Source organism: Leptopilina heterotoma, unplaced genomic scaffold (genome assembly GCF_015476425.1).
Source record: "Leptopilina heterotoma isolate Lh14 unplaced genomic scaffold, ASM1547642v1 Lhet_160, whole genome shotgun sequence".
NCBI lineage: Eukaryota > Metazoa > Arthropoda > Insecta > Hymenoptera > Figitidae > Leptopilina > Leptopilina heterotoma.
The window spans coordinates 633,806-658,891 of NW_025110875.1; the positions used below are offsets into that span (position 1 = coordinate 633,806).

The 25,086-nt window shown below is 21.6% G+C and overlaps 3 protein-coding genes across 5 annotated transcripts in view; 2 read left to right on the forward strand and 1 right to left on the reverse strand.

Annotated features, from left to right (window-relative positions):
* Positions 1 to 24,830, reverse strand: part of LOC122498850 (dual specificity mitogen-activated protein kinase kinase dSOR1) — a 29,356-nt gene extending 4,526 nt beyond the window's left edge. Inside the window, exons 1-5 of one of the 3 annotated variants that reach the window (XM_043606818.1) lie at positions 24,627 to 24,830; positions 19,965 to 20,202; positions 15,751 to 15,976; positions 15,556 to 15,668; positions 15,365 to 15,476 (exon numbers count right to left, since the gene is read on the reverse strand). In XM_043606818.1, the coding sequence (XP_043462753.1) occupies positions 15,365 to 15,476; positions 15,556 to 15,668; positions 15,751 to 15,976; positions 19,965 to 20,089 (576 nt within the window). In that variant the 5' untranslated portion in view covers positions 20,090 to 20,202; positions 24,627 to 24,830. Of the gene's footprint in view, positions 1 to 15,364; positions 15,477 to 15,555; positions 15,669 to 15,750; positions 15,998 to 19,964; positions 20,203 to 21,793; positions 21,949 to 24,626 lie in introns of those variants that run through there. The other 2 variants (XM_043606816.1, XM_043606817.1) reach the window with 2 other exon arrangements.
* Positions 2,506 to 12,404, forward strand: LOC122498848 (sodium/potassium-transporting ATPase subunit alpha-like). Its single transcript, XM_043606813.1, has 3 exons — positions 2,506 to 2,674; positions 9,930 to 11,242; positions 11,434 to 12,404. Exons 1-3 carry the CDS (start codon positions 2,506 to 2,508, stop codon positions 12,373 to 12,375), a joined length of 2,424 nt encoding a protein of 807 aa, XP_043462748.1. The 3' UTR covers positions 12,376 to 12,404.
* Positions 12,485 to 12,898, forward strand: LOC122498853 (sodium/potassium-transporting ATPase subunit alpha-like). The gene has a single exon (XM_043606821.1). It carries the CDS (start codon positions 12,485 to 12,487, stop codon positions 12,821 to 12,823), a length of 339 nt encoding a protein of 112 aa, XP_043462756.1. The 3' UTR covers positions 12,824 to 12,898.
* Positions 24,831 to 25,086: the final 256 nt, after the last annotated feature.

Here is a 25,086-nt window from a genome sequence, read left to right on the forward strand (position 1 = left end):
TTTTTCTCTGATTTCCAGACTTCGTCACTGACCCTAAAGAAAATTCTAATTCACTCCAAGAATGATTAGGTGCTCAAAAAAAATTTTCTATTACATTTATTTACGAATTTTTTGAATTGTACAATTATTCAAAAACATCAATAACATAATTTTTAAATAAATATTTAATCACTGTTATTTTTCCATAGGAATTAAGATTTTCAAAAATTTCAAATCCAACAACTTATAATGATTTAAATTTCCATAAAATTTTTCAAAAAAAAAAAATTAAATTATTTACAAAAATTTTAATAAAATCCTTGGCAAAAATTTAATTATTTTTAAAAGTAATAAAATTGTTTACATAAATTCAATTATTTAAAAAAATATAGTAAAATTCATTGTAAGAATTCAATTATTTTCAAAATTATTTCATATTTCATATTTATTTTGAATACAATTTAAAATAAATTCCTCGAAAAATGTAATTATTTTGAAAATTTTTTTTCAAGAATTCAATAAATAATGAAATTCTTTGCTGAAACTCAAATATTTTCAAAGTCTACTATTTTATTTTAAATAATTGAATTTTTACGACGAATTTTAATAAAACTTTCAAGAATAATTACACATTTTTCGAAGAATTCGTTTACAATTGTAATAAAAATAATTGAAATTCTATAATGAGTATTGTTATTCATGAAAATAATTTAACTTCTGTAAAAAAATTTTATTATTTATGACAATAATTGAATTATTGCGAAGAAATTTAAAAAAAATTTGTAAATAGTTTAATTTCTGTGAAATTTTTTTGTTTATAAAAAAAATTTATTTTTTGCTTAGAGTTTTATCAACATTTTTTTTTAAATAATTAAATTCTTTTGAAAAATTTTATTAAAATAGATATTGAAAATTATTGAATTGAGGAAAATTTTTTAAAATAATTGAAATTTTGCAAAGAATTTTATTAAAATTTTTTAAAATAAGTGAAATTTTGCAAAGAATTTTATTAAAAAATTTTTGAAAATAAGTGAAATTTTGCAAAGAATTTGATTATAAATCCTGAAAATAAATGAATTTTGAAAAAGAATTTTATTATTTTTAAAGATAATTGAATTTCTGCGAAGAATTTTATTACTTTTGAAAATAATTGAATTTCTGCAATCGTTTGTAACTTCTCCAAAATTCAATTTTTTTCCAGTACTTTAATAAAAATCCTAGACTTTTCCCTGATCAATTCTACCTTACCTAACTTTTTCCTTAATTAAGAAATTGAAAATATTCAAATTATGTAAATACGTTTAGAATTTTTTTTAACCTCCTAACAATTTAACACGATTTGTTTATTCTTTATATCGAAAAATTCAAAATGACAGATTCAATATGGCGGACGATTTTATGGGTTAACCTATAAATTCAATCTAAAGGGTAGTTTAAAACTCAAAATAAAACCAGAATTACAATTAAATTTCCAAAAAGTTCAAAAATCTATTACAATTTTTATTAATTATTTTGTAAATACAGTGGTTAATAAAAATTGTTTTTGGCTTCAGGTATAATTAAAAACAAATTTTTAAGCATGTAAAAACATCGTTAAATATAATCTACAATTTTTTGCAGCGTAACGTCCCGTTTCACCGGAAATCGCCACATTTGTTGACTTTGTTCATTAGTTTAAAAAATTAAAAAACTAATTACTGTTTGTTCAATAACTTCATAAGAAAATTTAATAAACGCGGAAAAAGCAAAAATTATTATCTTTTACTCAAGTCTGTAAAAATTAAAATTTCTTTTGAATTTTTTAGACTTTTCTCATATTATTCTAAACAATCAGGTTTTTGAAAATGGAAACATTTTTTTGGAACAAAATTTCTGAAAAAAAATCACGAAATTGTTCAATAAAGTTTTTTTCTTTTCCCTCGACTTGAAATTAGAAACTAAAAACAATAACTTTTTATAAAAGTTGAAATACGCAAATAATTGCTTTTAATTTTGAATATAACTTGAAAACGAAATAAATAAATAAAACGAATGACATTTTATTTCGTTTTATTTAAAAGAACATTTTTTCCATAACAGGTTAAAAAAGAACAAATGAAACTATATTTTAACAATATTTAATATTCCACTCTACCTTTTCGCTCTTTGAAAAACAAAATTTTTAATAGTGAAGTTATTTCCTAACCTGACATTTTTCTAAGTAAACTAAAAATTTACGAAAATATAAATAATTTTTAATTTTTAATATAAAAAACAGATTTTTTTCTATGAAAAATGAATAAATTTCCTCGAGCAGTTTTGAATGCTCCAAGAAAAACTCTAACGGAAGATGAAATAAATAATTTACATAATGAATTGGAAACTATTGATCATCTAATTCCCCTAAATAAATTATGTGAGAAATTAACAACAAATTTAAATAAAGGTTTAACTCATAAACAAGCGGAGGAAATTTTTTTGAAAGATGGCCCCAATGCTCTTTCACCACCAAAAATGACTCCCGAGTATATTAAATTTTTAAAATGCATGTATGGAGGTTTCGCTGGACTTTTGTGGACTTGCGCTGTATTATGTTTCCTTTTGTATGGTATTAGTGTTCTAACTGACGATCCACACGGAGAGGGAATACAATGGTTCGGAGTGATAATTATTCTAATTTGCATATTATCCGGATTGTTCGCATACATTCAGGAAAGTAAGTCATTTATTTTTTTTTTAAATAATTTTATCTTTGATGAAAGATTGATATTTGAAATAAAAAAAAATAAAAAAAAAATTTTTTTTTAAAAGTAAAAAAGAAATGACAAAATAAATACAGTGAGTCTGAATTAACTTTAAAGTCTTGCGAAATGGAATTTTTTTGTAGATTTCAACATTAATGTACAAATATTTACCCTCATGAAAATTACTGCCAAAAAAAAAACAAGACTTAGTTTCGTACTCGATAATTAATTTTAAAAAAGAAGCAAAAATTAGCTTTAAAACTGAAAAAAGTAGTAAAAAAAAGTAGCTATCGAAAAATTAAATTTGACGACTCAATTTTTCATAAATTCTAAATTAAACTACATTCTATAATTCTTCCAAAATTCAACTATTTTTTAGAATTTTTAAGCAAGAATCTGACGAACAGTCAAAACAAAAGTTAGTCCAATGTCATAATTTCGTAATTTAAAAGAAAAAGACAAATTAAATTTTAAATTCGTTTTGGTGGAAATGTCAAGAAATTGATTTTGAACATTTAAAATTATTGAAAATTGCATTTGAATAAAAATGACAGTTTTCTGTCAATAAAGAATATTTGTTAAATTTTAGGTTTATGTCACTTAAATCATTTATTATTGACAAAAAATTGTAATTTTTATTTAAATATAATTTTAAATTGTTCAAAATGTAGAAAATAAAATAAATAATTTATTGAATAATTGAATAGTTTTTAAAAATGAATTCTTATAAAGAACATTATAAGATTTTTTTTAAATAATTCAATTTTTACGACGAGTTTTAATAAATTTTTTAAAAATAATTACATTTCTCAAAGAATTAATTTAAAATTGTATAAAAAAATGAAATGAAATTAATTAAATAATTGAATTCCTGTAAAAATTTTATTATTTATGAAAATAATAGATCAAAATATTAAAAAAAAAAATAAAATTTGTAAAAATAAAAATTCAATTATTCCGAAGAAAATTTAAGTTAGTGCAAGGAATTTAATTAAAATTGTACTGAAAATAATTGGATTGTTTTAAGGGCATTTGAACCTTGATGACGTTTCAGTTTGTGCAAAGCATGTGTGACGTCATCAAGTTTCAAATGCCCTTAAAGAGTTTATAACAATTTTCTAAAATAAGTGAATTCTATCAACAAATTTTGTTTTTAAACTTTTTAAAAATATTAAAATTCAATCATGAAATTTTTTTCAAATTGTATTGAAAATAATTACATTTTTCTAAAGAATTTTAAAAGTTATGAAAATAATTAAATTCTTCTGGAAAATTTTATTCTTTAATTTTAATTTTAATTTAAAATTTAATTTTTAATTAAATTTTTAATTTAATTTTTTTATTTAATTTTTTTTTATTTTTTTTTTATTTTTTATTTTTTATTTTATTTTATTTACTTTTTTTTTTATTTTATTTTTTTTTTTATTTTTTATTGAAATAATAGATTTTTAAAATAATTGAATTTCGACAAATTTATTAAATCAATTAAATTTCTACGAAGAATCATATTAAAATTTTATAGAAGTAATTGAATTCTTTCGAGTAATTTAATTAACAATGTATTGAAAATAATTAATAAATTTTAATAAACAAATTATATCGAAATTTTTTAAAATAATTGAATTCTTTTGAAGAATTTCAATAGAATTTTTAAGAATAATAGCAGTTTTCAAGAAATTCATTTGAAATTGTATTAAAAATATTTGAAATCCTGCGATGAGTTTTATTAGTTGGAAAAATAATTCAATGTTCGCAACGATTTTTATTAAAATATTTTAAAATAATTGAATTTTTCAGAAGAATTTCATTATTTATAAAAATAATTGAATTCTTGCGAAAAATTTGATAAAAATTTTTCTAAACAATTGATTTTTTTTTGAAAAATTTTATTGAAAATTGTTTATTAAATAATTTAACTACTTTGAAAATTTCATTATTTATGAAAATAATTGAATGTTTGCGAACAATTTTATAACAATTTATTTTTTAATTAATTGAATTCTTTTGGGAAATTTTTTAATTAAAACATATGGGGCATTCTCCGTCAGATTTTTACTCAAAATTTTTTTTGTATTAAAACAATTTTTTTCGAATTTTATATGAAAAATAAGTAATTACGTGTTTTTTTATTTTTTTATTTGATCAAAATTATAAAAGTTATGATTTTTTTAAATTTAACATCTTCGGAAGCAAAGGATTTTTGAAACACTTTTTTAACTCCGTTATACCAAAAGATAAAAAATAATGTAATATATGAAAATGACTTGTTTTTTCTTGAATATTTCAAATATGTAATAAAAAATAACTTTAATAAAGCGAAAACATTAAATAAATTGAAATTTCGTCAAAAATGTGACTTTTCTCAAAAGCGAAGTAATTGATTTTCGATTTTTTTCGTCCATTACAACCACTGATAAATATAGAAATTTTTCCCACTTATGCCAAAGTGGTGTTCTTTAGGGTTCAAATTATATTTAAAATTATGTCAGTAGTTGCACAGAGTTTTATTCGATTTTTACACTTTTTAAAAATTTAACCTTCAAAAACAAAAGAAAACGAATGTTTAGTGGTTAATTTCTTTATTTCCTTCTGTAAAATCTGTGCAACGACTGATATAATTTTAAATATAATTTGATCCCTAAAGAACACCACTTTGGCATAAGTGGGAAAAATTTCTTTATTCATCAGTGGTTGTAATGAAAGAAAAAAATCGAAAATCGATTACTTCGCTTTTGAGAAAAGTCACATGTTAGACGAAATTTCAATTTATTTAATGTTTTCGCTTTATTAAAGTTATTTTTTATTACATATTTGAAATATTCAAGAAAAAACAAGTTATTTTCATATATTACATTATTTTTTATCTTTTGGTATAACGGAGTTAAAAGTGTTTCAAAAATCCTTTGCTTCCGAAGATGTTAAATTTAAAAAAATCATAACTTTTATAATTTTGATCAAATAAAAAAATAAAAAAACACGTAATTACTTATTTTTCATATAAAATTCGAAAAAAATTGTTTTAATACAAAAAAAATTTTGAGTAAAAATCTGACGGAGAATGCCCCATATATTGAAAATGATTGCATTTCGAAAATGTTTTGAAAATAAATGTATCGTTTGAAAAAATTTTATTAAAATTTGTTAAATTTTTTATAATTAGCGAATTTAAAGTAGTGCAAATTCTCAAACATAGAAAAAAGTAACTTTTAATGTCACAAATTAAAAAAAAAATATCGAAATAATTGCAAATCGTAAAAAATAGTAAATTCTACAATGAAATATATTAAAAAATGAAAACATCAAATAATTTAAAGAACTTAAATTAAAATTTTTAAAAATAAAATTTAGTTTGACAGAATATTTAGTTAAAAGTAAGAAAAATTTTTATTTTCAAATATTTTAATTTTAAACCATTTCAAAATTCAATTACTTCTAAAAATCCAATGCATAAAGCTTCTAATATTCAATTACTATGTAAAACTTAACATGAAATTCAATTTTAAATAAATTTTTATTAGAAAATTCTACAAGAATTCAATTTAACTATACAAAAAATAAAAAATGTATTAAAAATTAAATGTTTGTTAAAATTGAGTTCTTATAAAGAATTTTATAAAAATTTTTTAAATATAATTGAGGGGACGGCTTCTAAAAGGGGATACGCGTGGATTCTCACGTATAAGTATTGACGAATAGTGTGATTTTAAAACATTTTCAATTTTCAAATTCAATGAAATAAATTTATACACAATGAAAATGCGCATCTTTTTTCTTTAAGAAATAAATTTATATCTTTTTTAGTTTATGAAATAATGAGAAAAAACTAAATTTTTGAAAACCAAAAAATTTAAATGTTTTACGTCTTTAACTCGTGCTGGTGTTTTTGATTTTTCATATTTTGTAATCAAACAAAAACAAACTCACAGATTAAGGTTTCCTGAAAACAAATATATTTTTAAAACTTCAAAATCTTAATTAATAAAAAGTTTATTAATTTTTTCGAAAGACATTGCAAAAAATGTTTTTTTTCAACTTTCAACGCTTAGTTTATCTAGGAAATTTCAAGGTACGAAAAACTTTCAGTGAGAAAGTTTTTTATTACGATACGGACAAGTTTTCTCTAAAATTTTATTAAAATGATATGGATATTTACAAAGTTATTAATGTTTAAAGCATATGGTACGTCAGATTTCTCGCGCCTGAAACGCATTGAGTCCCAAATTGTTCGTTTGCAACGCGTTAAAAATATTTTGTCAATATATATAATAAAATTTATTGAAATTTATTTTTAACCTAAATATTTTATTTTGTTATATGTACAAAAGTCAACTAAAATAATATTTCTTATTTTTAAGTTTCTTGTTTCATTTAGTTCAAGGTTTCCACTCTTCGTCAAAATGATCTCGTTTACTACATTTAATGTTTTTAAAATAATTATTAAAAAACTCCTGTCCGTTTGGAGAAAGATATCGATTTCCTTAATTGTGATAAAAAAATCTCGATATCCTGGGAAAATTGTATTGGGTTTTACCGAACCCTTTTTTTTGCAGTCAACGGTCGCGGCAACCGCGACTCATCTGGACACCATATTTTTCCGTAGAGTGAAAACAAATGACAACTTTGAGAAAAATAGCATATAAAAAGGGTTACTTCCTTGAAGTGCACATGATAACAAAAAAAAATCTATTGTATGAAAATGTTTGCCAAAATACAGATATAAATAAAATAAAATTTGTTTTAACTTCAAGTATTAAATACAATATGGAATTATTGTACAATTTATTTTGCGAATAATTCTGCAATATTTTTTTAAAAATAATTTCATATATCTTTACGTACAATACATGTTAGAATAAATAAACTGATGCTACTGTTATATAAAGTTAGATGAATCGTCATAATCCATAGTTAAATATTATTTAAAAATAATTACTTTGATATTAAAAAACCAGTCAAAAATTAAAATAATAATATTTTTACTATTCTTAATAAACTTTTATTAGTTAAATTAACATTACATTTATGTCAAAATAACTGTGTACTAATTATTTGTATGTCAGTAAATTTTAACTATTTCCAGACGATTTTGGCTAATTATTATTGGTTACTTCTTAATAATAATAATATTGCAAAAATTTATCAGTGACTTTAATAAAAATTGTATTTATTTTAAGTAAACAAATGAATAAACTAAAATAGTCTTAATATGTTCCATGCAAATGAACAATTCGGTACTCAATGCGTTCCAGGCGCAAGAAATCTGACGCACCATACGCTTTAAACATTAATACCTTTGTAAATATCCATATCATTTTAATAAAATTTTAGAGAAAACTTGTCCGTATCGTAATAAAAAACTTTCTCACTGGAAGTTTTTTGTACCTTGAAATTTCCTAGATAAACGAAGCGTTGAAAGTTAAAAAAAAACATTTTTTGCAATGTATTTCGAAAAAATTAATAAACTTTTTATTAATTAAGATTTTGAAGATTTAAAAATATAGTTTGTTTCAGGAAACCTTAATCTGTATAAGTTCGTTTTTGTTTGATTACAAAATATGAAAAATCAAAAACGCCAGGACGAGTTAAAGACGTAAAACATTTAAATTTTTTGGTTTTCAAAAATTTAGTTTTTTCTCATTATTTTCTAAACTAAACAAGATATAAATTTATTTCTTAAAGAAAAAAGATGCGCCTTTCCATTTTCCACAAACTTCGGTAATTCAAATTGCAATTTGTAATGTTTTCAAAAATTGACCAAGTGGACAAAACTTAAACGCGAGAATCCACGCGTATCCCCTTTTAGAAGCCGTCCCCTCAATTGAATTATTTTGAAGAATTTTAATATAATTTTTAAGAATAAAACTAATTGTCGACGAATTCACTTAAAATTGCATTAAAAAACTTAAAATCTTAAAGTAAAATTTATTAAATATGAAAATAATTGAATTTTTACGAAGAATTTTATTAAATTTTTTTTCTAATAATTGAATTTCCATGAAAAAGTTTATTATTTGTAAAATTAATTGAATTCTTGCGAAGAATTTTGTAGAAAATTTCTTAAATATATTTGATTTTGTTTTTGGAAAATTTTATGAACATTTTTATTTCAAATAATTGAATTCCGTTGAAAAAATTTTATTAAATCAGAAGACATTGAGAATACTTAAATGTTATAAAATTTTTTTAAAATAATTGAATTTATTCCACGAATTTTACTAAAATTTTTAAGAATAATTGCATTTTCGAGAAATTTATTTCAAATTGTATTAAAAATATATGAATTCTTATATACAAAGTTTTTTAAAATCATTAAAAACGATTTATTTATTTTAAAATAGATTTTTAAAAAGTTAATTTAAAAAAATTATTTTCTTTCACACAAAATTTTAAAAATTTTATATTAAATAATTGAATTTCTATAAAACATTTATTAGATATATTTATAAAAATAATCGAATTTTTGTAAAGAATTTTATTAAATGTTTTTTCTAAATTATAATTGAATTTTGTGAAATCTTATTAAAATAGTAGATATTGAAAATAATTCAATTCTTGCAAAAACTTTTCTTGATTTTTTTGAAAATAATATTTAATTGTTTCAAAGAATTTTATTAAAATTTTTTGTATTAATTCTAAGAATTTTATTGTAATTTTTGGAATTGTTTCTAAAAATTTTATTAAAATTTTCTGAATTGTTTCTAAGAATTTGATTAAAATTTTTTTAATCGTTCCAAAGAATTTTATTAAAATTTTTGGTTGAATCATTTTTTATTTCAACTATTAGAGGATTTAAGGTAGTGTCAATTTTCAAAAAAGGACGAAAAAGTAACTTTTAGTGTCACAAATCTAAAAAGAAGGTATCCAAATAGTAGCAAAATGTAAAAAAAGTAGTAAATAGTAGGTTTTAGTAGATGAGTACGAAGCCTGCTGAATCAGCGACACCAAAAACCCTCGAGTTTCGAGATTCAAGTCAATCCGGACAGTTTTTAAACTTTTGGCCGCCATATTGGATCCGCCATTTTGAATTTTTTAAATTCGACGTCAAATTGAGAATGAGCGACCCAATAAATTTAAAGTACCAATAAAAAGTTAAATTGTATGTATTTGATTTAATAAGTTCTTTCAATTCGCTCATATAAAAAGTTTTTGACGTAAAGAAGAAAATCCCACTTTGCAAGACTTTATTTAAAATTTGCTCAAGCTTACCATTTAAATATTCTATTTTAGGTAAAAACAGCAAAGTAATGGAATCATTTACAAAAATGGTTCCTACTTTTGCAAATGTAATTCGCGAAGAAGAGAGGGTGCAAATTTTAACCGAAGAACTTGTGGTGGGAGATTTAGTGGAAATACGTCTTGGTGACAAAATTCCGGCCGACATTAGAATAATTCAATCCCAAAGTCTTCGGGTGGAAAATTCAAGTATTACAGGAGAGAGTGAACCATTGACAAGAACCGATTATCCAACGGATTACAATATCCTTGAAAGTCAGAACGTAGCATTTTTCTCATCCTTTGCGGTTGTTGGTGAAGGAAAGGGAATTGTAATAGCGACAGGAGACAATACAATGATTGGTCGCTTAGCTGGTCTAACAACTCATTTGACAAAAACAGAAACACCAATTGCTAAGGAAATTAGACATTTTGTACGCGTCATCACCTGTATTGCCGTTATTTTCGCAACAATCTTCTTCTTCCTCTCACTTTTAATTGAAGCCAATTTTATCACAGCCTTCACGTATTTTCTCGGAATTCTCATTGCAAACGTACCCGAAGTTCTCCTCGTCACTGTCACTGCATCCTTAACCCTAACAGCGAAAAAAATGGCAAGTAAAAATTGTTTGGTGAAAAATTTAGAAGCCGTTGAAACTTTAGGTTCAACATCAATAATTTGCTCCGATAAAACGGGAACACTCACTCAGAATAAAATGACAGTGTCAAATTTATGGTTTGGAAATGCGAGATATAATTTCCCGGCTAATCAAATGTTAGGTGTGGAAAGGGATTTACTGTTAGAAAAACCGGCATTCAATATTCTAATAAAAGATGCAACTTTATGTTTAAGAGCTTTCTTCAAAGCTGATAATTCACCATTCGCAACAATTGAAGAACGTGAAGTTGTCGGTGATGCTTCAGAAACTGGAATTCTGAAATTCTGCGAGCACATTAAACCCACAAGACCATTTCAAGAGGCTTTTCAAAAAATTGCCGAAATACCGTTCAATTCAAATACAAAATATCAAATGTCAATTCATCGTGAAGGCGATGGGTATTTGATGATTTTAAAGGGAGCGCCCGAAGTTATTCTTGAATCGTGTTCAACAATTCTTGATTCAAATGGACAGACAAAATCAATGACGGCTGAAGATTTAAATGTTTCGCGTCGAGCTTGCGCTGAAATGGGTTATCTTGGAGAGAGAGTTTTAGCTTATTGTGATTTGACACTTCGGGGAACGAGTTATGGACCAAATTACAAATTCGATACGGAAACACCGGAGAAATATAATTTTCCAACAAAGGGATACAGGTTTGTTGGGTTGGTAAGAAATGTACATTATAAAAAAAATTCATCCAACAAACAAAATCAACCAAATTTACCCCTTAGATCACTGATCTAAGTTTATCTCTTCCTACTTATCTCGTAGCCCCATTATTGATTTCACTGTTGGTATTTTCTTTAAATAAATAAAAGCTACGTGACATTGAGATAATAAATAATTGAAACATATAGGTCAGTCTTCTGGATCCTCCTCGTCCCATGGTTTATGACGCAGTACACAAATGTCGAACAGCTGGTATCAAGGTGATAATGGTAACAGGCGATCATCCCGTAACAGCAATGGCAATAGCAAAAAAAGTTGGAATAATCAGCGAGGGTCACGAAACAAAATACGACAGAGCAATTCTTCACGAAAAAACACTATCCCAAATAACAACAGATCATCCAGCGCAAGCAATTGTTGTCACCGGTTCCGAACTTCGCAACATGGACTCCAATGAACTCGACGAATTAATAAAGGACTACGAGGAAATTGTCTTCGCTCGTACATCACCCCAACAAAAATTATTAATAGTAGAAAGTTGTCAAAGACTAGGAGAAATTGTCGCAGTAACCGGCGATGGTGTTAACGATTCGCCAGCTCTAAGAAAAGCGGACATTGGAGTCGCTATGGGTATCACGGGATCTGACGTGGCGAAAAATGCCGCCGACATGATTTTAATGGACGATAATTTTGCCTCCATTGTAACGGGAATTGAAGAGGGAAGATTGATTTTTGATAATTTGAAAAAATCAATTGCCTATACTTTAACATCAAGTGTACCTGAAATGCTGCCAATGTTAGTAAGTCTATTGTTCTCAATACCGTTGCCATTTGTCATTGAATTAGTGCTCTGCATCGACATTGGAACCGATTTATTGCCAGCGATTGCTCTTGCGTATGAAAAATCAGAATCCGACATTATGCATAGACCACCGAGAGATCCAAATCGAGATAGATTAATTAATCGAAGACTTATTTCAATGACTTACGGACAAATTGGAATGGTTCAATCGGTTGCTGGTTTCTATACTTTTTTCATTATTCTACTGTATCATGGATTTATGCCACTGGATCTTATTGGATTAAGACAAGATTGGGAGAATAAAAAAGTTGTTCACCTAAAAGTATAACGTAACTTACAGTACTTTTTACCTAATTTAATAAATATAGTGTCAAATAGTAAAAACTAATGTTCTAATTTAGAATTCATGGGGACATCAATGGGACTATGAGAGTAGAATGAAATTATTGAATGAAGCAAGAACTGGATATTTTCTCTCCATCGTTATCACGCAATTAATTGACCTCATCATGTGTAAAACACGACGTTTGTCGATATTTCAACAAGGAATGGGAAATTGGTTTCTTAATTTTGCATTTGTCTTTGAAATCATTCTTACGGGAATTTTGCTCTATGTACCAGGAACTGAAATTGTTTTAAAGACCATGCCATTGAATATCTGTTGGTATTGGCCTTGTCTACCATTTGCAATAATGCTTTGGATTTATGATGAACTGAGAAGATATGCAATTCGCAAATATCCCGGTGGCTTTTTTGAGAGTGAAACTTACTATTAAATGGCAAAACAAAATATAAAGAGGAATATTTTAAAACTTATGGACAATTATTTCAAGTAATAACAGTTTTTGTTTTATCATTATTCCATTGCGTTAAAAAATATAATTATAATAGAAAAAATGAAATTAAAAAAAAAAATTAATTTAGCAATTATTTTATAATAATATTCTGTTCACGAGTTTTTTTAAAATTAATTTAACTTTTTTGACCTGTTAAAAATATCTAATCTACATTCGTTTAGGAAAATTCAATCAATCTTTAAAAATAGAATTGAAATAATTTCAAAATCAGGGTTGCCACGCTTTTACTCTTTTCAAATTCCCCGACTTTTCCAGGTTTTCCAGGTTTTTAAAACGAAAATTATTCGAAAACATCAATAACTTCATTTTTAAATAAATATTTAATCATTATTTTTTTATAGAAGAAATTCAATAACAAAAGAATATTATTATAAAACTTGCTTCTTTGTTACTGTAACTTCTTTAAAAATTATTTTCATCCTTACGATTATTTATTTCTAGAAGTTTTAACTAAAATTCTTCAATTTTTTAAAAATAATTTTTTAAACAGTTCTTTGTGTATTTTCAAATTCTTTTGTTTATAATTTAATTTTACTAAATTTCGATTATTCTGCCATTTTTCAATTAAATGTATTAGAAATTAAAAACTTCAAATAATTAAAAAAAATTCCATTAAACTTATTGAGAAAAATTAATTCTATAGAATTCTTAATTAAAAGTATGAAAAATTCAAATTTTCAAAGATTTTGATTTGAAATTCATTTTTAAATCAATATTTATTAGAAAATTCTACGAGAATTCAATTATTTAACTATAAAAATAAATTTTTTATTAAACAATTTATTGTTTCTTAGAATTGAATTTTCATAAAGAATTTTATCAACAAATTTATAATAAATTGAATTCTCTTGACAAATTTTAATAGAATTTTTAAGAAAAAATGTATTTTTCGAGAAATTTGATGAAAATTGTATAAAAAATAATTGAAATTCTGCCAAGAATTTTATTAAAACTTTTGGAAATAATTGAATTTCGGAGAGAAATTTTATTATTTTTAAAGATAATTGAAATTTTGACGAGAATATTTGTAAATTTTTAAACATAATTGAATTTCCGCGAAGAATTTTACTAAAATTATTTTGAAAAAAATTGAATTGTTACGCAAAAAATTTCATTAAAATTTTTGAAAATAATTTTATTCTTTAAACAAATTTAATTAAAAATTTATTAAAAATAATACTTAAATTCAATAATAAATAAATTGTAGCAAAGGTTATTAAAATAATTAAATTTCTTTGATAAATTTAAATAAAATTTTTAAGAATAATAACTTTTTTCAGGAATTCCATTAAATTTTTATTAAAAATAATTGAAATTCAGCATTGAGTTTTATTATTTATAAAAATAATTGAATAATATATGAAAAAAATTTGTAAATAATTGAATTTCTGTGAAATTTTTATTATTTATGAAAATAAATAAATGTTTGCGTAGAATTTTATAAAAAAAATTTTTAACCCATTGAATTCTTTTAAGAATTTTGATTAAAGTAGTAGATTTTAAAAATCATTGAATTGAGGAAAATTTTTGAAAATAATTAAAATTTTGCTATGAATTTTATTAAAAATTTTTTGAAAATAATTGAAAAGTTGACGAGAATTTTTTTTTAAATTGTTGAAAATAATTGAATTCTGGTAAGAATTATATTATATTTTAAAAATATTTCAATTCTTGCGAAAAATTTTATTAATTTTTGAAAATAATTGAATTTTTGTTAAAAAATCTATTAATATTTGAAAATAATTGAATTTTACTAATTTTAAAAATAATTGAATTTCTGTTAAGCATTTACTCTAATTTTTTATTGAAAATAATTGAATTTCTGCTAATAATTTTTGAAAATAATTGAATTCCTGTGGAAATTTTTACTAATTTTGAAAATTAATTAAATTCTTGAGTAGAATTTTATTTAAAATTTGTGAAAATAATTGAATCTTGCGAAGAATTTTATTAATTTTTCAAAAAAAATTGAATTCTTGTAAAGAAATCCATTAGTTTTTGAAAATAATTGAATTTCTATGAAGAAATCAATTAATTTTAGAAAATAATTGAATTTCTATTAAGAATTTTACTAATTTTAGAAAATAATTGAATTTTTGTGAAAAATTTTACTAATTTAAAAAAAAATAATTGAATTTCTGCAATAATTTGTAATTGCTTCAAAATTCAATTTGTTTTAGTATTTTAACTAAAATTCTTCTATAGGTAATTATAAATCCATTATTTTTAATTTTTTCTATTTCCATTAGAATTTCAAAATTAAAACTCTTTAAAAATTCAATGTACTTTCAGAATATTTATTTAAAACTTTTTTAAATTTCAATTCAATCTATTTCTGCTTGAAAAAATGTAAATATTCGAAAGATTTTAGTTTAAAACTTTTTGAAATTGTATTATTTTTTGAACATTTGCAAGAAAAAGTGAAAATATTGTTTTAAAATTCAAAAGAAATTTACTTACCGCTAAAGTGATTGTTCCCAAAATAGGCTCAGGTATTCTTCCAGCTTTTTTAAGAATGAGATCAAGAGATCCACCATCCATATATTCCATGCATATACTAATTTCTCCATCACTAAAAATTAAAGTAAAAAATAATAATTTGATTCTTTTTTTGTTTTTTTTTTTTTTAGAGTAAAAATATCAAAACTAACCTGTAGAAAGCGCCATAAAAACCCACAATATGGGCAAAATTACACTCATGAAGTACTTTTAATTCTCTAATAATTTGTTTCTTGATGGCTGGTTTTACTTCTAAGTGAATCAACTGAAAAAAATATGTTTAATATTTTGAAAAAATTTAATTATTATAAACTTTTTTTCCAAAGGTAAAAAAAAATAAACTTTACCTTTCGTGCCATGATGAGGCCATACTTTTTATGTTTAACTTTCATAACAACACCACCATTACCAGCTCCTAATTCTCCTAATTTTTCAAAATCATCATCACAGAGTTCGCCAACTTTTTCTTTTTGGCCAAGAAAACTTTCAAGTCTCTTTCTTTGCTCCTCGTCCATTTCTAATTCTTCTAATCTTTCTTGAATCGCGTCTATACTCATTTTTCCCATAACACCCCTAGAAATAAAGTTACGACGTCTAAAAGAAGTCGAAAGAAAAAAAAGAAACAAAGTAAATTAATAAATTAAAAATAAGAATTAAAAATATGTTAAATAAATTAAATAAATTAAAAATATATAACAAAATTTCAATAAATAATGAAACAAAAATGAAAAATAATAGATTTTCATTTAAATGAGAATGTTAAATATATAAAAATAAATGTAAAAATAGGGCTCGAAAATTAAAAATTACGGACCATTTACGGACCAACTGACAAAAATAAAATCAGGCCGAATCAAATAAAAGAATATTATTTTTTTAAATTTTCGAAAAAGTTCTTTGACAGTTTTTAAATTCATATCTTTACAATATTCAATTTTACGAAATTTCAATTATTCGTAAATTCTTTATTTAAATAAATATTAGAAAATAGAAACTAAAAATAATATTAAAAAAAACTCAATTAAACTTTTTCAAAAAAATTAATTACAAAATTCAATTATTTTTTAAAATTCACGCTCTATTGCATTTAATATTCAATTATTATCTAAAATTATAACTGAAATTCATTTTTATGAAATGAAAATCAATTTTTATTAGAAAATTCTACTAGAATTCAATTATTTAAATACAAATTTAAATGTAAAAATGCAAATAAATAATTTATTGAATAATTGAACGTTTCTAAAAATTCAATTCCCATAAAAAATCGTTATCAACAAATTTTCAAATAATTGAATTCTATCAACGAATTTTAATAAAGTTTTTAAGAATAATAACATTTTTCGAGAAATTCGATTAAAATTGTATTAAAAATAAATAAAATAATTGAAATTCTGCATTATGAACTTTATTATTTATGAAAATAATTGAATTCTTGCGAAGAATTTTATTAAAATTTTCAACAATAATTAAATTCTTGTAAAAAATTTAACAGGAATTCAATTATTTTTAAAAATTTTAATGAAATTCGTGGCATAAATTAAAAATAACAAAAATTCTTAGCAGCTATTCAATTACTTTCAGAAATTTTAATAAAATTTTTCTCAAGAATATAAATATTTTCATAAAATAATAAAAATCTTTGCAGAGATTCAATTATTTTCAAAAGTCTTAATAAAATTCTTCGAAAGAATTCACAGGGTGGCCACTTTTTTGTAAAAAAAAATTCACGGTCATTTTCCGGTCCATTCCCGGTCATAAATTATTTTTCCCGGTCATAAATAATAACTCTGAAAATAAATTATTCCATGAAAGATTGAAAGAATTTCCTGATTTTTAGACAAAACTTTGACTTTTTCCTAAACCCTAAAAATATTTTAGTTTACTCTAAAAATAATTTTGAACTTAAATAGATTTTTTGAAATAAATATTTAATTATTATCCATTATTTTTCCATATAGTAGGTACTCAAATTTAAAAAAAAATTAAAATTTCAAATCCTTTAAATTTGAATAATTTTTAAGAATTGCTACTGTAACTTATTAAAAATTATTTTCAAAATTTCAATTCAATTATATTCTAGAAATAACTAAAATATTTCTAAAATCCACTTGTTTACAAGACAATTTCATAAAATTTTGAATAATTTGAAAATTTTTCAATTAAATATTACATATTTAAAAACATAACTAATTTGAAAAAATGTGAATAAAAATATTTTTAAAGACTAAATTATTCAGAATTTTTAATTAAAATCTTTTAAAATTCAACTTTTCTAAAACTTCAATTTGAAATTTTTTAAAATTCAATCTATAATAATATTAGTAATATTAATGTAACATTCTAAAAAATCGAAAAATTTGCTTATGAATAATTGTAAAAAAAACTAATTGATATTAATGAAAAATACGGTTTTTTAAAATTTATTTTCTAAGAAAAGAAATTTTATTTATTTTTATTTACTTTATTTATTATTCAAAAATTCATTTTTATAAATTTCGTATCACTTTTGTTCTAATTAGTTCAAATTTTTAGTAATTCTTATTTGTTTTGCTATAATATTAATTGCAAAAAAATTTATAAATTGATTTATTTTTCATTATTTTATAGGATGTGAAATTTTTTCTCTTTGAAATTTTTTTGACAAATTTAATTAAAATTATATTTTGTTTAATTATTGTTAGAAATAGAAAGAATTTAAAATTAAATTTAATATTTTCTTTTTCTAAGTCTGTTATGTTGGACAACAAAATTTATAATTTTCTTATAAATTCTAGAAATTGAATATTTTTATAGTACTTTCTATAAAATTCTCTGACAAAATATAAATAGATTTTATAGAAGATCATTCAATCTTTTTTAATGAAATATAGTTAATACCTAAGTCTTAAAATAAATATTTCTATTTTTTCTCACAAAGTAATGTGTGTTTTAAAAAAAAAATTCCAAAATCCCAGTCAAGATCAAAATTCACTGTCATTTCCCGGTTTTTCCCTGTCCAAAAAAATTCACTGTCATTTCCCGGTTTTCCCGGTCCAGCGGCCACCCTGAATTCATTAATTTTCAAAAATATCAGAATTTTAGCAAAAATTCAAACATTTTAAAAAGTTTTGATAAAACTTTTTTTGGTAGAAGTTCAAGACAATTTTAAAAAAATGTCTCGATAAAATTCAATTATTTTTAAAATTTTAATGAAATTCTTCGAAAGAATTCAATTATTATAATCTAAGATTTTAACTGAAATCTATTTTTAAATCAATGTTTATGAGAAAATTCTACCAGAATTCAATTATTTAAATACAAAAATAAATAATTTATTGAATAATTGAATGTTTCTTGGAATTCAATTCCTATTAAAAATTTTATCAACAAATTTTTAAATAATTAAATTCTTTGGACGAATTTTAATAAAATTTTTAAGAATTTTTTCGAGGAATTCGATTAAAATTCTATTGAAAATAATTGAATTCCTAAAAAGAATTTTATTATTTACGACAATAATTAAATCCCCGTAAAAATTTTATTATTTATAAAAATAGTTGAATGATTGCAAAGAAATTTGTAAAAAAAAAGTTATTAAAGAAATTCTAGTAAAATTTTTATTATTTTTTGAAAAAAATTAAAAGTTTTTGTAGAATTTTAATAAATTTTTTTTTTAAATAATTAAATTCTTTTGGTAAATTTTATGAAAATAGTAGATATTGAACAATATTTAATTTTTGCGAAAAATATTATTACTATTGAAAATAATTGATATTTTGCAATATGGATTTTATTAAAACTTTTGAAATTAATTGAATTTTGTCGAAGGAATTTCGCTATTTATTTATAAAGATAATTGAGATGTTGACCATTTTTTTAGATTTTTTGAAAATAATTGAATTTCGGAGAAGAATTTTAATATTTCTAAAGATAATTGAAATTTTGACGAGAATTGTTAAAAATTTTTGAACATAATTGAATTTCTGCGAAGAATTTTATTACTTTTGAAAATAATTGAAATTTTGCAATGGATTTTATTAAAATTTTTGAAAATAATTGAATTTTATTACTTTAGAAAATAATTGAATTCGTGTGATAAATATTGTTAATTATGAAAATAATTGAAATTTTGTAATGAATTTTAATAAAATTTTTGAAAATAATTGAATTTTGTCGAAGAATTTTGCTATTTATTTATAAAAATTATAATTGAAATGTTGACAAAGTTTTTTTTAGATTTTTTGAAAATAATTGAATTTCTGAGAAGAATTTTGATATTTCTAAAGATAATTGAAATTTTGACGAGAATTTAAACAAATTTTTTAACATAATTGAATTTTTGCGAAGAATTTTATTACTTTTAAAAATATTTGAATTTCTGCAATCATTTGTAATTTCTCTAAAATTCTCAAAATTATATCATACAATTTACAAACTTTTCATCCTTTTTGAATGAAATTACGGACTTTACGGACCTTTTTTCAAAAAAACGGACTTTTTCAGGATTTACGGACCTACTTCGAGCCCTGATGTAAAAAGAATATATATATAGAAAAAAACCTTATTTTGAATTACTTACTCTGGTATCACAGGAGCTTCAGAATATGTTGGAATAGGAGGAACCGGTGGCGAAGGTGAAACAGCTGGTACTGGATCAATTGAACCCGGTGGCAGCGTTAAATTCAATTTATTCTTTGATGACATAATTTTACTTCTTCGGAATTTTTTTTTTCAATGAAAATTCGTTAGAAATTATTTTGATTTTATGCTCCAATATATTCAAGTGTAAATAAAATCAAAAATCAGTCTATGTTTACCTGAAATGGCGAAAGAATATTTTCAAAAAAAAAAAATTTTCGTAAAAATACGGAACAAATTCAAAGAAATAAATTCAGACTTTGCACTCGATAATTAATTTTAAAAAAAGTTGCAAAAAAGTAGCTTTCAAACTCAGGGTGTCTACTATTTTCGTTCAACAAAATTCCCGGTTTTTTCATAATTTTTCCAGCTTTTTTTTTCTTATCAAATTTAAATTTATTTGATTTCGAATATAAATATAAATCTACAAAATGTCTTCCAAAATTTTTATTAAAGTTTTAATGTATAATTAAATTCTTTTGATAAGTTTCTTTAAATTTCTTGCAAATAATGTTTCTTTAATAATTTTCATAAAAAATTTGGAAAATAATTGAATTAAGCAAAGAATTTTTTCAATTTTTTAAAATAATCTTGTCTGTTCATAATAATAATATTGAAAATTTGATTAATTCAATTTTATTAAAATGTATTGATATTAATTAAATTTCTGCAAAGAATTTTACTGTTTATAAAAATAATTGAATCTTTCCAAAGAATGTTATTACATATTTATGAAAATAATTAAATGTTTGCGCAGAATTTTATTAAAATTTTTGAAAATAATTTAATTGTGGAGAATATTTAATTATTTATAAAGATAATTGAAAATTTTTTTAAAAATAATATTCAAAAGAATTTAGTAAATCTGAAGAATTTTGCTATTTATTCTTGAGAAAATTTTTTTACAGTTTCTAGAAATAATTTAATTCTTGCAAAGAATTTTATAAAAAAATTTTAAATAATTGATTTCATTTGACTAATTTTATGAAAATTGTAATTTAAATAATTGAATTCCTGCGAAATTTTTATTATTCATGAAAAAAATGGATTCTTATGAAGATTTTTACAAACATTTTTCAAATAATTGAATGTCTGGCGTTTTATTAAATTTTTTTGAAAAAAAATTGAATTCCTAAAAAGCATTTTATTATTTATGAAAATAATTGAATTCTTGCGAACAATTTTATTAGAATTTTTTTAAATAATTGAATTTCCAAGAAAAAATGTATTATTTTTAAAAATAATTAAATTCTTGTGATGAATATTTTTATTCATGAAAATAATTGAATTTTGCAAAGAATTTTATTAAAATGTCTCAAAATAATTGAACTTTCGGGAATAATTTTAATATTTATCGACATAATTGAATTCTTTCGAAGAATTATTTATGTAAATAATTGAATTCTTGGGAAGAATTTTATTAAAATCTAAAAGAATTATTTCAAAAAAATTTAATTTAAATTGTATTTCAATTAATTGATTTCTTTCGAACAATTTTATTAAAATATTTGAAAATAATTGAATTCCTGTGAAAAATGCAAATATTTTTGTAAATAATTGAATTCTTCCAAAGAATTTAAAAAAACATTTTTTTAAATAATTGATAAAATTGTAAAAATTTAAAAATAAAAATAATAAAGAATCAATAAATTATTAATAAAAATTATGAAAATTATGAAAATTAATAAACAAACAAAATGAACAAACAATAGAAATAAATAAAATAAGTAATAGTGTAATAAAATAAAGAGAAAATTAAAAACAACATACCATAATTAAATAATCGTCTTTGTATAGAAACAATAAATAAATAAAACATAAATAAAATAATAAATAAATAAATAAATAACAGTTCACTATGAAATATAAAAATTTGTCAAATTAAGTGAAAAGTCAAAACATATTGCTAACTGCAAATTCAAATTTACAACTGAGCTCCAAACTTTGTCTAGTCCTTACAATAAACATTGATTAAAGAGAGAAGAACAAAAACAAAAACAAATAAAATAAGAACAGAGAATGAACACAATGAGTACTTATTACATTAAATTACTGAAAATAAAATTTTAATTCACTTTATACGATTTATCAAAATTATCTAATTGTAAACAAACATTATATTATTTTCATAAATAATAAAAATTTAACAGGAATTCAACTATTTACAATTTTTTTTATAAATTTCTTTGCAATGATTTCATTATTTTCATAAATAAATTTTTTTTTACACAGATTCAATTATTTTCATGAATAATAAAACTCATCACAGAATTTCAATTATTTTTAATACAATTTTAAACTAATTCCTCGAAAAATGTAATTATTCTTGAAAATTTTATTAAAATTCGTCGAAAAAATTCAATTATTTAAAAATTTGTTGATAAAATTCTTTATGAGAATTCAATTTTAAGAAACATTTATTTATTGAATAAATTATTTATTTTTGTATTTAAATAGTTGAATTATCGTAGAATTTTCTAATAAAAATTGATTTAAAAGTGAATTTTAATTAAAATTTTAGATAATAATTGAATATTAAAAGCAATTATAGCGTGAATTTCTAGAAATAATTGAATTTTGAAAAGTTTTCAAATTAAAATCTTTAAAAATCTGAATATTTCATAATTTTAACTAACATTTTTGTAAAATCAATTTTTTTCAAAAAGTATAATTTTTTTTTGAAATTATTTGAAATTTTTATTTTTTAAATATTTAATTAAAGAATTTACGAATAATCGGAACGTCGTAAAATTGAATTGTAAACAAATGGATTTGAAAATTCTCAAGGAACTTTTGCAAAAATTATTTAAAATAATTGATAATTGAATTCTTTTGAAGAATTTTAATAAAATTTTTTAAAAGAATTCAATTATTTAAAAAAATTTTTGATAATATTCTAAGCAAGCATTAAATTTTTTTATATTCATAAATAATAAAAATTTAACAGGAATTCAACTATTTTTAAATTTTTTTAAATTTCTTCGCAATAATTTAATTATTTTCATAAATAATTAAATTTTTGTTTACACAGATTCAAATTATTTTCATGAATAATAAAACTCATTATAGAATTTCAATTACTTTTAATACAATTTTTGCACGAATTCCTCGAAAAATGTAATTATTCTTGAAAATTTTAGTAAAATTCGTCGAAAAAATTGAATAATTTAAAAATTTGTTGATAAAATACTTTATGAGAATTTAATTTTGAAAAACATTTATTTATTCAATAAATTATTTCGTTTTGTATTGAAATAATCGAATTCTAGTAAAGTTTTCTAATACAAATTGATTTAAAAATGAATTTCAGTTAAAATTTGAGATAATAATTACATTTTTCGAAGAATTTACTTAAAATTGAATTAAAAATAATTAAAATCCTGTGAAGAATCATATTAATTCAATTCTTGCAACCAATTTTATTACATTTTTTTTAAATAATTGAAATCCCTGCTTAAAGGATTTTATTATATTTATAAAAATAATTAAATTCTTGCAACGAATTATATTACATTTTTTTTAAATAATTGAATTCTTTTGAGAAATTTTATTAAAATAGTAGATTTTGGAAATATTTGAATTTCAGCGAAGAATTTATTTATTTGTAATTGAATTCTTTCAAAAAAATTTTTTTTAAATAATTACGAGTTTTCAATGAATTTATTTGAAATTGTATTAAAAATAATTGAAATCCTATGAAAAATTTGATTATTTATGAAAATAATTGAATTCATGTGTGAAAAATTTTATTACTTGTAAACATAATTGAATTCTTGCGAAGGATTTTATTTCGATTTTTATAAATAATTTAATTTTTTTGAAAAATTTTATAATAATATTCTTATAAATTGTTGAATTTCATAAAGGTAAATATTATATATTTATATATATATATATATATTTATATTTAAATTCATTTTATTTATTTATTTATTTAAATATTATAAATATTTAATTAAAAATGAAGTTGTTGATGTTTTTGAATAATTTTACAATTAAGGAAATTCGTTAATAAATGTAATAGAAAATTTTTTGGAGTATCCAATAATTTTGAGAGTGAATCAGAATATTCTTTAGGGTCAGGGAAAAAGTTTAAATTTTGTCTGGAAATCAGGGAAAAGTCAGGAAGGAAAACACAAAATTAATTTAAATTTTTCTATATTAAAATTAAACCACTCTAACCTCACTATTTTTTCTAATTCTAATGAACAATAAAAATTATCTTTTTACTAGTAAATTTGATGATGCCCCATTTTTACACTTTATAATTTTTTAGTTTTCTTAGAAATAAATAATTAATCATTCACTTTTTTGATTTCGTGCGATCAAACTTAAAATAAATTGAGAAACTAATTTTACACTGAAATTCAACGCTACAAGTGATATTTTATGTGCATGCATAATATTCTGTATCAAACGGAGAAAATAAAATTTATTTTTCTATATGTACCGATAAAATTAGCAACAATATGAAATAATTCCTTTTACGTTTGAATTTTTGTTAAAAAAATTAAAATTTTTAAATGAGTTTTTTTTAATATTAACTTCTTTAAGTGCATCGTTATTTTTATTATTTTAAGTAGAAAAAAAAGTTGTTACCTACCTGATTAGATTGTAATGTAATTCTGTTGAAGTAGATAAACAATTTATTACTAACAATTTAGAATGTTAGTGACTTTATTAATGACACATTTTTGGTTTACAATAATAATCGATTGTTATTGTTAACATTAATTTTAAGTACGACATATTCTGACCAGGACACCTCATTTCCCGACTTCATGGATCAGCTGCCATTCAGGGTTATTTTAGGGCAGGGCACGGTCTTTATTAGCCAGGTTTGGTTATTCCCTGGTAGACAGAGATGGGGAACGTATTTTCAGGGATGAGAACAATTTTCTACAAAACTTAAAATATTTAAGATTTTACAAAGTTGATAATTCATCGGTAAAAAGTATTTTCTTTAATTTTTAACACTTTTTATGTAAGAAAAAATTAAATTTTAATGAATTTCTTACTCACATGTAAATTTATATGAAAGACAATTTGCTGAAAATAAATAA

Excerpts from the sequence above, each read along its gene's own strand:
- LOC122498848 (XM_043606813.1), top strand. The coding sequence starts at position 2,506 with ATGTATGGAGGTTTCGCTGGACTTTTGTGGACTTGCGCTGTATTATGT. Across the intron at positions 2,675-9,929 it reads GTTCGCATACATTCAGGAAA|GTAAAAACAGCAAAGTAATG; the intron begins GTAAGTCATTTA and ends ATTCTATTTTAG. Across the intron at positions 11,243-11,433 it reads GATACAGGTTTGTTGGGTTG|GTCAGTCTTCTGGATCCTCC; the intron begins GTAAGAAATGTA and ends TGAAACATATAG.
- LOC122498853 (XM_043606821.1), top strand. The coding sequence starts at position 12,485 with ATGAAATTATTGAATGAAGCAAGAACTGGATATTTTCTCTCCATCGTT.